A 17457-nucleotide genomic window follows, 5' to 3' on the forward strand; every position below is an offset into this window, starting at 1 on the left:
CAGCGCCGGCGCCAGCGCGTGGCGATGACGTTACCGGAAGCCAAGACGATAGAGACGCACCGCCTCGTCTGCACCCGCTGGCGGACAGGAGAGCGGCCGGCGAGGTGAGCAGCTGGCGCGGGCCGCTGGTGGCAGGCGGCGCAGCCCACGCCTGAAACCCGGACCTGAGCACAGAGGATTTGAGTCCCGCCCCCGCCTCTCGCGACGCCGCACCCGCGCTCTGAGCGCCCGTGGTGCGCCAGGCCCAGAGCGAGGCGGCCCTCTTGGAGCCCCCAGTCCAGGCAGCAGACGAACCGGACGATGAGTGCCGAGCTCGACAACGAAGTAAAGTGAAGGAAGAACCTAGCGAGGGACGCGAGACGAAGATGGCGGACTGCCTGGGAGGGAATGGAGTTGGCGGGGAGCGGTAGGGAACCTCTGGGGATGGGGGAGTGAGATGGGAGAGCGAGGAAGAAGGGAGTGGGGACAGAAAGAGGTAGGACCAGGTAGCCTGGGTGTTCGGGCCTCAGGGTCCAATCCTCAGTCCAGCCCCTGCTTGTCTCCACACAGGGCCCAGGGCCAGTGGAGGGCTGCGGCCAGGAGAGCAACAATGCCCCCCAAGAGAAGAAGGAGGAAGAGAGGGTTGGGGAGGCTGCAGAGTCAGAGCCTCAGCCTGGGCTCTACAACTACATCAGGGACGACTTGTTCACTTCGGAGATCTTCAAGTTGGAGCTGCAGAACGTGCCACGCCACGCCAGTTTCAGCGATGTCCGGAGGTTTCTGGGTCGCTTTGGTCTGCAGCCCCATAAGACCAAACTTTTCGGGCAACCTCCCTGCGCCTTTGTGACATTCCGCAGTGCCGCTGAGCGTGACAAGGCCTTGCGTGTGCTGCATGGTGCCCTCTGGAAGGGCCGTCCTCTTAGCGTGCGCCTGGCAAGGCCCAAGGTTGATCCCATGGCCAAGAAGAGGCGGCGTGAGGATGAGAGTGAGCCGCCAGCCACGTGCGTGAATGATGTAGTGACCCCTCTTTGGACTGTGCCCTATGCTGAGCAGCTTGAACGGAAGCGGCTGGAGTGCGAGCAGGTGCTGCAGAAGCTCGCCAAGTGAGTATGGGCACAGTCACTCCCTTGGTGTTGGAGTTCTGCCCAGCTCTGTGTTTGCTCAGCCCACCCTGTGCACTGTACAGACACCCTCAGGGTCTGCGTGGTCTCTTGGGGAGCTAAGCACTAAGACCTCTGTGTTATCAATGGGGATAATGAGGTCCCAAGGGAGGAGCTGGGGTGCCTGGGCTTTGCATAGTGGCTGAATATGGGTTGGGGACAGCAGGCTGAGTCCAACCCCGGCCCCACCCAATCCTGCAGGGAAATTGGGAACACCAATCGCGCCCTGCTTCCCTGGCTACTCTCGCAGAAGCACAAGCACAACAAGGCCTGCTGCCCGCTGGACGGGGTCAGGCCGTCACCCCAGCAGGTCAGGCCTACAATCTTTCACCCTACGCTCTTTAAGAAGCTGTTCCTGCCCTTTCCCATCCCTCTTCCTGTTTTATACTTAACTTTTCTTACTCATCACATAACAACTAGTTGTCAGCCTTGTCCCGTGGACTGCCAGATCTTATGGGGGAGCTGGAGCCTCTCATTGCCATCTCTAACTTTGGTGTTCCCTCAGTGCACTCGTGTGGAACTGCCACGGTAAGGTCAGCTGTGTCTCTGCCTCCCTCCATCTGCCCTGCAGACCGAGTATCGAAACAAGTGTGAGTTTCTGGTCGGCGTTGGGGTAGACGGGAAGGACAACACTGTTGGCTGCCGGCTAGGCAAATACAAGGGGGGTACATGTGCTGTGGCGGCTCCCTTTGACACCGTGCACATCCCCAAGGCTACCAAGCAGGTGGTGAAAACATTCCAGGAGTTCATCCGGTGAGGACTTGTGGCTGGCACTTTGGGATGTCCTAAGGTAGTGAGAGCAGAGGGCCTGGTCCTGCCTGGTGGGTGTGGCTGGAGGAGAGATCAGGGAGGCTGCTCACCCAGTTCTGGTCAGCATTTGTCGGGAACTCAGGCCTGCTTGTGGCTCCCACAGGTCTACTCCATACTCTGCATATGACCCAGAGACATACTCGGGCCACTGGAAGCAGTTGACAGTGCGCACCAGCCGCCGAGGCCAAGCCATGGCCATTGCCTACTTCCATCCTCAGGTCTCAGGCAGCGTGACCCAGTTGGGGGGAGGGTGTCCCTGCTGGAGTGGGCTACATGCATCAGAACCTTAAAGGGCTTTTTCTACTGCCTTCTCCAGAAACTGAGCCCTGAGGAGCTGACGGAGCTGAAGGCCTCCTTGGCACAGTACTTCATAGCAGGGCCGGGCAAGGCCAGTGGGGTGACCTGCCTCTACTTCGTGAAGGAGGGACAGCGGTGAGGAACTATGGGGAGGGGGGGTGGGTTCCTGCAAGGGTTGGTGACACTGACCAACTGGCCCCACCACCCACAGAAAGGCTCCCAGCCAAGAGGGCCTGCCCCTGGAGCACGTGGCTGGGGACCGGTACATCCATGAGGATCTGCTGGGGTTGACCTTCCAGATCTCCCCTCATGCCTTCTTCCAGGTAGTCCAGAGTCCCTGGGGATCTTGAAGACACACGAAGGGGAGTCCTGACGTGACGTCAGGCTGTAATTGGGGCAGTCAGCAAGGGTGGCAGTAAGTTGTTAAGGGCATCTAGGCAAGGAGCTGCAACGGCTATGAGGTAGGAAAGAAGTCACTTGCACTAGCTAGACCCTTGTGACAGTTCTGCTGAGTGATATGTGGGAGTGGGAGTCAGGGTGACACCAGGGCTCTGGTGTTAGTTTTGTTGGAATCTAGCTCTGTTGGAATCTTCTATGCTTGATGTTGCTGTTGGGGTCCCACACATCTGGCACTGAGTGTGTCAGCATCAGAGTGCTTTTTAAAGCCAGGGTCCTGGGTGAGGCCACCCAGCATCTTAAGGATGGAGGGGCAGTTGAAAACTAGCCCTGGGGCACTTAGGCAGTTAGAGGTGGGGAAGGGATGGAAGCAGGAGCCCTAGAAAGAGGGTGAGTGCGCCTGGGATTGGGCCACAGGTCTCCTAGCAGGGAGAGAGCCCTGGGGAGTGCAGGCACTTGCTGGGGGCTGCAGGAGGGTAGGCTGACCTGGGCAGTGGGGGGCTGCTCTGACATCCTGGGTGGTGCCGGCTTACCTACCAGGTGAATAGCCCAGCGGCTGAGGAGCTCTACACAGTCATCCAAGACTGGGCCCAGCTGGACTCTGAGAGCACAGTGCTGGATGTGTGCTGTGGCACAGGCACCATTGGCCTGGCCTTAGCCCGGGTAAGCTCTCCTGCCTCAAGTTAAGGATGCCCTCTCCCTACCTCACCCTTGTGCTGTTACTTCATGACCCCTGGTGACCCCCACTCTGCCCCAGATCCTCTTTTCCCCACAATGCCTACTGCTACTCCCCTTCCCAAGAAGCCTCCACGGTGGGGCAAGGTACCATCAGTCTGTGCCCTTTCCCTCACTTCAGAAGGTGAAGAGAGTCGTGGGGATTGAGCTGTGCCAGGAAGCCGTGGAGGATGCCCGGGTAAACGCCTGCAACAATGGTGAGAGCCACATGGCAGGCAGTCACCCGTCTCGTATACCTCAGGGTAACACCTGGAACTCACTACATGGCTTCTATGACCAAGGGCTAGAGTGGGGCAGTCTGTGCAGAGAGTACAGCAGGGCTTCTCTTTTATGTCCACAATGCCTAGGACTGCTTGATGCAGTAGGAAGGACGAGCAGGTTCCTTGGCCAGTGGGTTTACCTAAAGTACCTCTTGCCAGGGGCTTTAGGACACCAGGTAGCTGGGCAGGCTTCATGGGGCATTGGGTCCTGACCCGGCTGCTGTGCCATCTACAGAGTTGAGCAACGTTGAGTTCCACTGCGGGAGGGCTGAGGACCTGGTGCCCGCCCTAGTGAGCAGAATGGCCTCCCAGCAGCTTGTTGCCATCCTGGACCCACCCCGTGCTGGCCTGCGTGAGTGGCCTCCATTTGGAGGTGGTATGGAGAAGAGGGAAGTGATATCTGGGTGGTATACTGGGCTGTGCAGCCTCAGGCCTGATATCCCCATTCACTGGGCTCCAGTACCTTTCTTAAGGTACAGACCCTTAAGGACCCTCCCTTGAGGAATCTATCTCCGCAGATTCCAAAGTGATCCTCGCTGTCCGCAGAGCTGAGAACCTCAAGCGGCTTCTGTATGTCTCCTGCAACCCGTGGGCGGCCATGGGCAACTTTGTGGAGTGAGTATGAGGTGGGGGCCTGGGGTGGACTGGGGCAGCACCTAGCCCCACACCCGTAACAGGAACCCCATCCATATGGCTGACCTTGATTGCTCCCTTCCCACCACAGCCTCTGCCGGACCCCATCTAACAGAGTGAAGGGCACCCCCTTCCGGCCAGTCAAGGCTGTGGCCGTGGACCTGTTCCCGCAGACCCCACATTGCGAAATGGTCATCTTGTTCGAAAGGGTGGAGCACCCCAATGGCACAGGGATCCTGGAGCCCCAGAACCCTCCAGCTCAGCCCTTACCAGAGCCCCCAGATGATACCCAGACCCAGCAAGCAACTGTTGGGGCCTCCCCCTCTTCCTAGACCCCTGGAACAGTAGAGACCAGCCCTTCCAGAATAACAGCCAGTCTACATCACAGGGGCAGAAACCAAGGGGCTCCTGGAGTCTTTACCTCACCCCAAGATGCTCAGAGGCAGTAACAAACAGGGCACAAGACCTGGCTCTTCTGCCTAGGGCCAGCCTGTCCCTGTGGACCATGGATTCCTACATACTGTACCCGCACCTACTCCCCTCATTCTTTTGAACCAGATGAGCCACAAAGGCCAGAATAAACAATTACTGAACTTCTGTTTCTGTAATGAGAACTTAGAGCTTTGCCACACGGGGGTTCCTCTGCCTGACATTACAGGGTACAGAGCCAGAGCCAGGAGGGCACTCTGGGCAGTGCCTTGGGGATAAGTCTAAGTCTCTGGCTTTTGTTAGCACCTTGCCAGCTCTGGGCACAGCCAAGAATTGACCCATATGAGGCTAAGTGTTGAGACAGCTCTTCTAGCCCGTCTGCACCACACAAGTCACAGCAGGGCTTGCTGTTTGATAGAAAGCCTAGTTTTATGTTTAACCCAGAGGAAAAACATGAGATTCAGATCTCATGGCTGAGTGCCAAGTGTTTATGTGGGGGTGGAAAGCATGGCAAGGGGCTGGCCCTGGCTACCTAGCCCCTGACTTAACTGTACCAACTGAAAGGACCCTTGACCTCACTCCATCCCCAATTGGCCCTGAGCCCTAAAGGAAGGCCACATCCATGGTGACCAAGGAAGGGGCTGGGATGGGACACCACTCAGCTGCTACCAGAGCAGCTATGTCCAGGCAAATGCCCCAGCCTATTGGGGATTACGCCAGAGAGGTCCTGGCCAGTTGAGGGTCAAGGCCCCCAATCTCCCAGTTAGAAGAAACACCAATCAGAACCTTTTGGACAGTTTTGCTTTATGTGTCCAGACAATCAAGGCTCGCCATTACAGCCATGACCCAGCCGCCACCTGGGAGGTACATGATGCACTGAGGTGGCATCAGTACAGGCTCTCCCTGCCCACCACCCCCGCAGCACAGCTGTATGCACACAACATTCATACCCACACATGGGACAGAAGGACGTGGGGAAGCCGGCCACAGTGAGGCTCACCTGCTTCTAGTAACGTGTGCACAAAGCTTTGGTTCACAATGGTGCATCTGGCTGTTTTAAGGGCAAACAGTCACGGTCAAATGATTATTCACAGCTGCAGACAGGCAAGACAGAAGCAAGTATCTAATTACAGCAACTTGATTTGAGGATTTTGTTTTATAAAGGTCAACAAAGAAGCCAACCTTGGTCACACAGGTGGTAAAGGAGGGATACACTGTGGATGGCCCACAAGGCCAACATTGTCTTGAATCTTTGGTTCACAATGGTGCATCTGGCTGTTTTAAGGGCAAACAGTCACGGTCAAATGATTATTAGCTGCAGACAAGAAGCAAGAAAGAAAGTATCTAATTACAGCAACATGTTTTGAGGAGTTTGTTTTATAAAGGTCAACAAAGAAGCCAACCTTGGTCACACAGGTGGTAAAGGAGGGATACACTGTGGATGGCCCACAAGGCCAACATTGTCTTCCTGGAAACAAATGCCATCAACACCATCCATAAGGGATGTAGTAGAAGATGGGCACACCCGAGGAACATGACAATGCAAACCAGTGCTGGGCTCCTGCATCTGGCAGTATGCCATGAGCATGTGGTACCCTGAATAGGTGCTAGGGACAGGGAGCCAATGGTTGACCACTACTACCTTGCATGTGGAGACAACCCAGGACCCCAAGCACACCCAAATCCCCTGGGACTCAAGGCAGGGTCACATCTATCCTTGTACCTGTCCACAGGGGCCACCTGGAGAGCATAGGCTACTGGTCAGAGGAGCAAGCTGGTCACCAGGCCTGGATGCACAAGGCGGCTGCCTTTGAAATCCAGTGAAGTCACAGAACAGTTAGAGCTACCCTCCCATGTGCTTGCACCAGGTCTGGAGAGGAGTGCCAGTTTGTGATCAAGAATGGATTGCACTGAAGGTCCTTGTTTCCTCTTAAATAAATCCACATGCTAAAATGCATTGTTTATATCTGCTACATGATTCCAAATCTATCTTCTACTCACTGTAAAAGTTTCTTCCCAAATGCTAAAATATCTTAAAAGCTTTAAAAATTGAAGGGTGGACTGATGGAAATTGACTGTGCAAAAATCTTCAGTAAAAAACTGCTAGAGGCCAGCAAAGGTGAGGGGCCTCAGGGTCTAAGAAGGCGTGTTTTTTAGGGCATTAAGACTTACTCAGTAAAATGGACCACACCCCAGCCCAGGGCCAGGCCAACAAGCCAGGTGGAGACTCACACTGGCTAAAGAGCAATCACCTTGATGGTTTGCCTGCAATCTCTGAAAAATAGTTCTGATGCTAAAATTGTACTTATCTTAAACCAAAAAGGTCTGAAATACTCCTTCCTGTTTTAACATTTTCAGAGAAAAAGGGGAAACACAGGAAGCAGGAAAGGGAATGGGGTGCCAGCGTGCGCCTTCTGACTAGGTCCCTGCAGTGGCCCACAGGAGCCCTGGGTACAGGGCACCATAGGACTTGGCCATCATTTTCTCATTTCATCTGTCATCCAGCTATCATTTCTTGTCAGTGCATGTTATATACTAAAATTCATTAAAACCTTCATAAAACCAATCTGCAACAAGTTCACACAAGCAGAAGTCCACAGCTACCTCCAAGCTTGGCTTCCACTTGTGCAGGCAGGCTGAGTTGATGCTTGAACAAGTATACTCAGACCCGTGGGTGGCCCCCAAGGAAACAGTACATGGCCCTGGCTGTCCCCATGTACCGGAGAGCTCCCCCCCTCTGGCCCCAGCCCTCAGACATGGGGCCATAGGGGAAGAATTTAGATGGAAGGCGCAAGGCTGCAGAGAAGTGTGTGGTCTCCCTGGCAGTGGAGCTGGCAGTCCCCACACCCAGCCTGCCACTCCCTCACACATCCACAGTGCACAGAGGCTCGCCGCCAGGCTGGGCAGACGCCACAATAGACATCTTGGGCTTCTTCCGCGTCTCCTCCTGGAAGAACAATGAAGGTTAAGGATGCCAGTGAGGTGGGAACATGCAGCCCGATTTCAGGAGAGAGAGGCTCTGGTGGGGGATGGGCAGGTGGGTGGTGAGCCCAGCAGACTGGTGCCAGGCAACCTCTGGAGTAAGAGGGCACCCGTGCTTTGCAATGCCAGGCTGGAAAGAAGAGGGAAGGCCTGAGGGGGGAGGTGGGGGTGTTGGCAGAGCACCACATCCGCATGATGGTACTTCCCTGGGAATCAGGACACACACTCAGAAGTGAAGGGCCAAGATCACAGTTACCTAGGTGGGTCTCTCTCCCCACCCCTACCTAAGGGCAGAAGTGAGGGATCTCTTAGACTAGAAAGATTACAGAGACAACAGAGTTATACAGGCCCAAGCTGATACATAGCTGAAAGGGTCCAAGTCCAGAGGCCCCTTGCATGGGTGGTTTTAGGAAATTGCACAAGGACTGAGTCCTAACCAGGTTCAACTGTTCTGTAAACCACACTCCCCCCCTCACAGAACTGCCTAGGGCTCCAGGAGGAAGAGGTCCAGGATGGCAGCGTCACCCACAAGGACCCTGAATGAGGAGGGGCCTAGCCAGTGTACTGTTCCTCTCTCAAACGAAAAGCACTGAGAGGGTACCCAGAGTCAGAACACAAAAGACTGGACCCCACTACAGCCAGGGGTGCCAGATAAGTAAAAATAAGGTGATGTGGTGCAAGTATCATAAATTGCCAAAGCTCAAGGAAAAGCAAATCTAATCTAGAAGGATTAGGGCTTTTCAGGTGCCCAGGCACTGCCAAGGCCTCAGAAGCTAGTAACGGGTTCCCAAAGGATGGCTTTCTCCCTACAGCTACCACAATACGAGACAGCTTGGTGCCCCTCCCATCTTGGGGTAAGGAAATGGGAGAGCATGGAGGAGCCATGGCCCATGCTCACCCTCTCCTCCGCCAGCCTCTTCATCTCCTCCTGCAGCTTGCTCAGAATGTGCAGATTCGGCTTGTTCTTCTTGGCGTACTGCTGCAGCTCAATTACGCTCTTGTCTGATGTCTCCTGGGGGAGCAGTGCCTCACTCTCAGGACTGCCCCCCGGGGGTCAGGAACTAGAGCTGCATGACCCAACACTGGCTGCCCACCCTCAACCTGCACCTGGTGGGCTGATGCAGAAGCAGAGAACATGGTAGAGTCCACGCTGTCCCCACTGCTCCATCCTCAGCAGGCACAAAGCCACGACCTCCTCCCTTCACAGAGCAAAGGCACCCTAGCACCCAGCTGTCTCTGCTCCTGTCCAGGCACTACAGGGAAGCTAGACAGAGCCTTGGACACAGCCACTCGCCAGGGACTCACTGTGCCCAGAGCCCTCAGACTGGAGTGACACACCCTGGCTAGGAGGCCATCAGTCCCCAAAGCTAAGCTCTCTGCATACCCTAGACTTTCAGAGCAGGCTCAAACTGTTCTGAGGCCCTCCATCTCTCAGGACAATTGCTGTGCCTGGGGTGCCAGACTTCACTTCCCCTACAAAAGCTGCATGGTGGGCTGTGCCTGGGTCAGACCCCTCCAGCTTAGAAAGAATTCCCACCCACAAAGTGGGCTTTCAATCTTAGCCAGAGAGGATGCACAGAAGGCAGGCATATACGAAAGACAAGAGTAAGCTTCATCTGCATTGCATTCAAGTTTTCTCAATAAGACATATCCTGAGGTTCCTCTAAGTACCTTGGGGGACCCATCACCTCCCTCACACCACTGTCATGCCCGGATTGAGGGCTTTTTTTTGCCTCTTCAGGGATGGCCTAAGGATCCACACAGCATGGTCCTCAGTCACCACCTGCAGTCCCCATCCTCTACACCATCCCTCCACTTACTGGGATGTTGATAACCCAAACCATTTCTGTAAACATCAGAGGCAAAATCAAAAACATATACACTCACCTCCCAGTACTTCCCTCCACCCCACAAAGCACACGAACCTAAGGATATTGGTTTAAATCTCAATATCTTGGTAAAAGCAGCAGAATTAAAACAGACAACACATTCAGGATGACTGGTGTTTGTAGCCAGGAGAGCTGCCTCTGCATACTCGCTCTTAGCCACTGAGTGGCCTCAAATTAGCACAAGGGCTCCTGCCACTGGACTAATAACTCAGGGCAGGCAGCACTCACCATCTACACCATCTGATGCTCCAACTCCCTCCCCACATTGCCAGAGCCAGGCCCAGGCACTTGTGCATGGATGACCCCCACCCCAACAAAGTCACAGGCATAGCCCAGCAGAAAACCCAGGAGAGGTAGCCATGATTAAGAACAGAGCTACACAACCCTGTCCCCAGTGTCAGTGGGACACCACACATGTACTCCAGGGTTGGGAGAGGAGTCTTGTTACCTGTTTGACCATCTTGCTGCTTTCTCGGCCATACATGCGCAGTAAAGACCCCCAGTTCTTGACATGTGGGTGCAGCAGCTGCAGGATTTTCTGAGAGGCTAACTGCTTCCCAACTCTCTTATTCTTACCTGTAAAGAGGGAGAGGACATGCAGAGATAGAATCACAAACATCAAGATGTCCACATCATGGCCACCTCACCTAGACAGGAGCTCACCTGTCTGAAGGCACATTCTATAGGAAGGGGGAAGAGAAGTGCTCTGATACCACACTGGGCACCGGCATCTCACAACCTCAGGCCAGGGCCCACACGCTACCCCACTTCATAGAATAGCCCATCAGAAGCTCCAGGTCAGGATGTGAACAAAGTAAGTCACACAGCTTAAGAGGCCTCCCTCCTGCTACAACCCCATATTTTTAGATACACAGACAAGCAGCAATGAGGCGCCATGAAGCATGTGGCCTGGGGCTCCTTGGAGGCAGGCACGGGAGGAGGGCTCTATCAGAAAGCCCACAGGAGTTTCCAGTTTCCAGAGGGTGTGTGTATGCTTTGGCTAGAGTACAGGGTGGGTCTGGAAAACAGCAAGTGCCAGGTGGGAATTCTGGCTTGGTAGGCCAAAGCTAGCCACGTTTCCATATAGGGCCTCCCGGCTCAGAGGAGGGAGTCCCAACACCAGGATTCCTCCTCTGTCCCATGCCCCGCCTACCTACTCAGGAACATGTCCCAGTGGGACTGGTGTCTGCTGGAGCACAGGGCACACAGGGTCTGAATGTGGTTCTGCAATTTTCCCAGGGCCAACTTGTGCATTACCTTCCAATTTACACAGCACTGGCTTTGTGGTTATAGTAGTTATACCAAGTTTCTTTTAAAATAAAGTTATATTTTAAAAAGTGGTTACTTCAAACCCCAAATTAGGTAAAGAGCACAGGTAGTAGACACAGACCAGAAGGCAGAGGGGGCGGCACATGCCCAGCACAGGAACGCAGAGAGCAGCAGGGTGGAGATTCTGCTGCCACTCGAGTAGGATGACCTCCTCCCACCACAAGGACCAAGGGCTAGACAGGGGTAAAGATAAAAGGCCTAGCCAGAATGACCAGCCCAAGCCTGGGATAGGGAGGACAGAGGTGGTGCAGAAAAGACTATCACGGCTACAGGTGATCAGTGTACATGGCTGGAGCTTGGGAGTCAACAGCAGGGCAGTGGCCAAAGACCAAGCCACAGGGGCTCAAAACCCCCAGGGAGGCCAGAGAGGGGCATCAGCAGGGCAATACCCCTCAGTGGTCATCTGACAGCAGGGAGGAAGGGAAGTTCCTTACACCAGCCGCGCACTGTGTGCTTTCCGCACGCCATGACATATTCACTCTTCTGGTTTTTACCAGGAACCACTTCAAACTTGATGGATGTGTCACCCATTCCATGGTTTCTTTAAGAGAAAACAAAGACAATGGGTGACATCAGCTGAGGAGAAAACAGCTGCTTCCAGAAAGCTCTTTAAGAGTCCTCTGAAGACAATGTCAATTCTTCCCCAAACTGCTCAGCTGAAGAGGAAGAGGTTCTCCAAGTATACCTGTCCCAATCCCACAGGGCTCTGATGGACCACCAGGCAGAGGGGCTTCTGTGCACACAGGGTACACTTGCAATGGCTTGGCCTTTAGCATCGCCTCTTGAGCCAAGATAAACAGCCAATAAAAATGTTGGGCGCCCAGGGAGAAGCCCCCATCCTACCTTTTAAGGCACTCGTGGAGGATCTGATAGGGAGACAACAGTCCGGCCTTGCTGGTCAGCTCGTAGACCCTTGAGTCCTCGATACTGATGTGGTTAAAATACTACAAAACAAAGCAGCCACTTCTAAGTGCTGGACCATGCCCACCAGTCTCGCAGAGCTCTTCCCCATGCTGTCTGATTTTCCCAGAGGCTTCCTGTCCTTATTACCTCATGTAGCACATCACACACCCCCATGTCACTGTCCAGCTGGCCCTCTGAGACATGGACAAGGAGATGCATTGCACAAGGCTGAAGAGAGTGCTGCGAATGGGGTGGGAGACCCTGGTGCAGTGAGGGCCTGGGCTACACAGCCTGGGGAGCCTTTTCTGAATCTGAGCCTGATGACACAATTTGTCAGAAATCTAAAGATAAACGAAACTTCAGAGAAAAACTTGAAGATTATCTAAGTGAGATTATAAAAGAGAGAAAATTAACCAGACACAAAAGCTGTAGTCTAATAGGCCAATCTCCCTGAAGGCTGCAAAGGGTCTGGCCTGGCTCTAGTCTCAAATACAAAGTGATCCTGGCTCTAAAACCGATCCCTGTGACCAAAGAACAGAAAGGTTAAGAGTTAACAGGGATGGGGAAACTATGGATTAAAGGCTGGAAACTGCCAGTAGGTCTTGCAGACTACATACTCTTCTCCTTCCCCTTCCTCACTGTATGTCCATATCAAAGGAAATAGGAACTAAAGAATTATGTAAAAACTGAATTCCCTGAACACTCAGAGTCCCTCTCACTCTCTGCCTCTGAGAGGAGACAATGCTCTGTCTGTGGAGTGTTACCCATTTTCTAATAAGCTTTCCTTCTGACTCTTAAAAAAAAAAAAAAGAAGAAGAAGAAGAAGAGTTAACAGGAAATCACTTAACCAGTTAAGGGAAAAAAAGGAAGTTATGCACAAAAGAGAAACACCAGCTAGGAGGTGGCTCTGACCCCAACCACCCCCCAGTAAATGAGGATCCTGTCTAGTTAACTCAGGAACATGGTCCACATCCCCAGTGGAGACTATGTTAGAGTCCCAGGGATGTCATAACATAGTACTCAAATTGGGTGGCTTAAACAACAGAAATTTCTTTTCTCACAATTCTGGAGGCCAGAAGTCCAAAACCAATGTGTCCGCAGGGCCCTGTTCCCTCTAAAGCCTCTCAGAAAGGATCCTTCCTTGACTTTCCCAGCTTCTGGCAGCCCCAAGCTTTCCTTGGCTTTGTGGCAGAATCACTCCCATATCCACCTGGCCCTCTCTCCACCTCCCTCTCCCCTCTTCTTATAGGAACACATGAAACAGCTGCTCTGGGCAGAAAAGCAGGGGTTCCTCTCCCACCACCTGCTTCAGTAAGGAGGCAGGCTTACTATGACTGAGTCAGAGAAAGAAAGGCACTGTTTCTGAAGAGGATTGCTGATTCTGGTGAGCAGGAAATTCTCTTGCTATCATTTGGCTATTTGTCTTTCAACAGGTTCCCAAAGGACGCCTCCACTCCCAAGCACCCGCACCAGTGTGGATCAGTTTCCAGGCAAAGTTACTCACCAAGATGTCATACCCTGGACCAGTCCTCAATGGCTGGCCAGGCAGCCCACCCATCAGTAGTGTCTGGTTTTCTCATCTAGCCTGTAAAGACCCACTCTCTAGCCAACATTCAGCACTTGGGCTATAGACTCGTAATCAGGCCAAGAAGGTGTAAAACAACCTGCATACCCTGTAACACCAGGTTTCTCCTGGATAGAGCTGAGGTCAACACAAACATTCTCACACTTGCGCTCTGTCTCTCTCTCTCCCTCTACCCCAACTCAGAAGCTCCGAAACACCCAACAGCCTCTGGTAAAGGCCCATACCACAATTACCTGTACCAAGTGGCCACAGCCACGTGTTGCCGATGAGAGAGAACTGACCCACTGACAACAGCACAAGAGAGCCTGGGTGATCAGTACCCCACAGACAGTGAAGATCATAAGGGAGCACCACAGACAGCCCAATATCCATAAATTCAAAAATTTAGATAAAACAGACCAATTCCTAAAAAAACACAATCTGAATTGCCTTATTCTATTCAATAAATTCAAGTTGTAGTTAAAAACTTTCCTGCAAAGAAAACTCCAGGTGCAGATGGCTTCATTATGATTACCAAACATTTAAGGAAAAAATGACACCGATTCTACAGACTCTTTTAAAAAAATCTCAAGAGGGAAAATTGCCAACTCATTTTATGATGCTAGCAGTACTCTGATATCAACACCATAACAAGAAAGTATAAAAAAACTACGAACTAAAGTCCCTCACAATCCAAGTGTAAAAATCCCAAACAGTATTAGTAAATTGAAACCATTAACACATAAAAAGGAACATATACCATGCCCAAATAAGCCTTATCCCAGGAATGTATTTTAAAAAATCAATCAACAACTCACTATATTAACAAAGAAAAACTTTATGATAATGTTAATAGAGAACGGGCATTTGATAAAATCAAACACCTATTCATGATAAAAACACTCGACAAAAAAGGAAGAGACTTTCCTCAACCTGATAAAATCATCTGACAGCTAACATCATACTCAACAGCAAGAGATTGGATGCTTCTCCCTAAGATGAGAAACAAGGCAAGGATGTCCACACACTCTGCTGCTACTCAGCATTGTCCTAGGGGTTCTAGCTGGAACAATAAAGCTAAATAAATAAATAGATAGATAGATAGATAGATAGATAGACAGACAGACAGATAGATAGACAGATAGACAGACAGACAGACAGTATCTGGATTGGGAAGGAAAAAGTCCAACCATCTTTTTTTTTTTAATTTATTTATTTTAATTAGTTTCAAGTATACAGTACATTGGTTAGACATCTACATAGTTCATAAAATGATCCTTCCAATTGCTCCCTTCCTCCCCTAGCCCTCCACCTAGCCAACATATTAATGCTAACTACATTCCCTATGCATGCTCCCCATCCTGTAACCATCTATCAACTACTAATTTGTACTTCTTTAACCCTTCATTCCTTTCTCCCAGACCTCCAAGTCCCCTCCCCTCTGTCACCAAATTGTCCACTATATTTGTAAGTCTGTTTTTGATTAGTTTGTTCTTTTTGTTCCTTAGATTCCGCATGTAAGTGAAATCATATGGTACTTAACTTTCTTGTTCTCACTTATTTCACTCAGCATAATAACCTCTAGGTCCATCTATGTCGTTGCAAATGGTAGAATTTCATTTTTTTTTTAAATGGCTGAGTAATATTCCATTGTATATATGAACCATAATTTCTTTATGCAATCGTCTGTTGATGGGCATTTAGGTTATTCTATATCTTGGCTATTGTAAATTGTGCCGCCAAAAATACTGGGGTGCATAGATCTTTACGAATTATTGTTTTGGTTTTCTTTGGATAAATACCCAGAAGTGTAATTGCTGGGTCAAAAGGTATATCCATTTTTAATTTTTTGAGAAGCCTCCATATGTTTCCCATAGTGGCTGTACCAATTTGCAATCCCACCAACAATGTATGAGGGTTCCCTTTTCTCTGCATCCTCTCCAACACTTGTTTTTTGATTTACTGATGATAGCCATTCTGATAGGTGATACAACCATCTTTAATCACAGTCAATCTTATCCTGTACATAGAAATCCCAAAGATAACTATAGAAAAACTACTAGTATTTCACAAAGCCACAGAATACAAGTTCGATATACGAACAGTAAATTGCATCTCTGTATATAATCAAGTCAGAATTGAAACTAAAATACTACTCACACAACGAAAACACATGTAATACGTAATCTAAATCTAATAAAGTATGTGTGGGATCTGTGTGCTGAAAACGACCAAACACCAATAAAAGATATCAAAGACCTCAATAAATAGAGATAGTTTGAGAATTAAAAGATTCAATATTGATAGCATGTCAATTCTCTCCCAATTTATCTATAGGTTTAACATAGTTTTTCAATCAAAATCTCAGGATTTTTTGTAGATACTGACATATTTCTAAATTCTATATGGAAAGGTAAAGGAGTAAGAATAACCAAAAAGTGTTTTTTGAAAAAGAGGAACAAAATTAGAGAATTCACACTATGTGATTTCAAGACTTCCAAGTTATCAAAATGGTGTGGAATTGGTAGAAAAAACACACAGATCAAGGGGACAAAACAGAGTCCAGAGTCAGACCCACACATACATGATCACCTGATAAAGGTGCAAAGGCAATTCCAGTTAAACATATACCTACCATATGGCCCAGCAAGCCCTTCCTAGGTGGTTACCAGCGCTCATATGGACAGCCTCACAGCAGCCTATTGCTAATCACCCAAAACTGGGAACATACCCAGTGAACCTCAAATGAAGAGAGCACACCTACATGGCCCTGCAGTGGGCACTATTGAGCAGTAAAAACCAGCCATCGACGCAGGCACCCGTGCGGATGATCCCACATGTATCTTGTGCAGTTGGAGCCTGGTTCAAAGGCTGCCTATCCCATGACCCCACTGATACGACATTCTAGAACTGGCTAATCTAGAGAGACAGTTAAGTGCCTACCAGGGGATACAGGTGGGGGTAATTTTGGCTACAAAGAGAAGAGTTCAAGAGAATTGGGAAGGGAAGACCATTTGAAAATGGTACTGATAGGCTATAGCCATACCACCCTGAATGTACCCGATCTCGTCTGAAAATGGTCTTGATTGTATTATTGGTTATATGACAAAATTATGCATTTGTCAAAACTCATAGAACTGTACCAAAAAGTGAATTTAACTCCATGTAAATTTAAAAAATAAACTGGAAATAAAAAACAAAAAACTGGTCACTAATGCCTAAATACTAGAATATCTATGCACCAACGAACCCACAACTACCTAAAAAGCAATAAAATACCAAGAAATCACTTCAGGCCTTATGAAAGGAAACAGTGCCTATTCTGGTCACCTGTTTTCCCTTTTTAATCAATACCAAAGTTGCTTTGCTGAGACTCTGCTTCCTTCCAAGACAGCTCTTATTCTGGGTGTTCTGCACCTGTGCCACTTCACACATGGACCTTGTGCCACTGCACTTCGCAGACAGCAGCCTGCAGCAAGAGCTCCCAAAGTGTCAGGGCCCTCACTGCTAGACTACAAACAAGGAGCAGATGCTGCCCCCACAGTGCCTGAGCTGAGACACTGCACTCTGTACAGTGCATCATGGCTCTGGAACCACACCTCCACAGGGACACCACAGGGAAGAGTGGCCTCCACCACTGAGCTGCTCATGACAATGGGACAGAAACAACCAGGTTCAGACCAACTTTTTAGGAGCAAGAGAAGGCTGTTCCTATCAGTTAGACATGTGCTGTTCCAACCTTCACCCTGATTGGAAGGCTACTTTATCTTCTGATAAATTTCAATATGAGGAGAAAACACAAAATGTGGAGGTGTGCACACACATACAATTAACTTAGAAGTGTAAAACAACCTCTTAAGAGCAATGGAACACATATTTGGTCATTGTGTCTAGTTCCTGGCACAGAGGTTCTAAAAATCTTAGAATTTCCCGAGAGACAGGAATATCTTCTGTTATTAAAAATGAGTCCCTGTGGACCACACCGGAGTTTATGTGCTAACATGGTGGCTCAGAATGTGGTCCCTAGATAGCTTCGGGATGGGGCTGGTCACCTGTAAAACCAAAGTCCCAGCCTCACCTCCTAGGGAAAG

The 17457-nt window shown here is 50.3% G+C and overlaps 2 protein-coding genes across 3 annotated transcripts in view; one reads left to right on the forward strand and one right to left on the reverse strand.

The window, feature by feature from the left end:
- The first annotated feature begins 34 nt into the window (after nucleotides 1–34).
- On the forward strand, nucleotides 35–4868 carry TRMT2A (tRNA methyltransferase 2 homolog A). The gene is made up of 12 exons (XM_006915230.3): nucleotides 35–324; nucleotides 550–1082; nucleotides 1341–1449; nucleotides 1711–1892; nucleotides 2053–2167; nucleotides 2266–2381; nucleotides 2458–2569; nucleotides 3183–3305; nucleotides 3499–3574; nucleotides 3873–3989; nucleotides 4156–4252; nucleotides 4362–4868. Exons 1-12 carry the CDS (start codon nucleotides 301–303, stop codon nucleotides 4600–4602), a joined length of 1845 nt encoding a protein of 614 aa, XP_006915292.1. The 5' UTR covers nucleotides 35–300; the 3' UTR covers nucleotides 4603–4868.
- A 1199-nt stretch (nucleotides 4869–6067) lies between these two features.
- DGCR8 (DGCR8, microprocessor complex subunit) overlaps nucleotides 6068–17457 on the reverse strand; it is a 34233-nt gene continuing 22843 nt past the window's right edge. For both annotated transcript variants that reach the window (XM_006915233.3, XM_015592006.2), the window contains exons 10-14: nucleotides 11743–11843; nucleotides 11334–11440; nucleotides 10019–10146; nucleotides 8580–8693; nucleotides 6068–7646 (exon numbers count right to left, since the gene is read on the reverse strand). In XM_006915233.3, the coding sequence (XP_006915295.1) occupies nucleotides 7563–7646; nucleotides 8580–8693; nucleotides 10019–10146; nucleotides 11334–11440; nucleotides 11743–11843 (534 nt within the window). In that variant the 3' untranslated portion in view covers nucleotides 6068–7562. The remainder of the gene's footprint in view (nucleotides 7647–8579; nucleotides 8694–10018; nucleotides 10147–11333; nucleotides 11441–11742; nucleotides 11844–17457) is intronic.

Source organism: Pteropus alecto, unplaced genomic scaffold, assembly GCF_000325575.1.
Source record: "Pteropus alecto unplaced genomic scaffold, ASM32557v1 scaffold135, whole genome shotgun sequence".
Taxonomy (NCBI): Eukaryota; Metazoa; Chordata; class Mammalia; order Chiroptera; family Pteropodidae; genus Pteropus; species Pteropus alecto.

What these genes read in the sequence shown, in the direction of transcription:
- TRMT2A (XM_006915230.3), top strand. Translation starts at nt 301, where the DNA reads ATGAGTGCCGAGCTCGACAACGAA. An exon ending in TTCGTGAAGGAGGGACAGCG is followed by an intron (nt 2,382 to 2,457) that starts GTGAGGAACTAT and finishes CACCACCCACAG; the next exon opens with AAAGGCTCCCAGCCAAGAGG. An exon ending in CCCACCCCGTGCTGGCCTGC is followed by an intron (nt 3,990 to 4,155) that starts GTGAGTGGCCTC and finishes CTATCTCCGCAG; the next exon opens with ATTCCAAAGTGATCCTCGCT.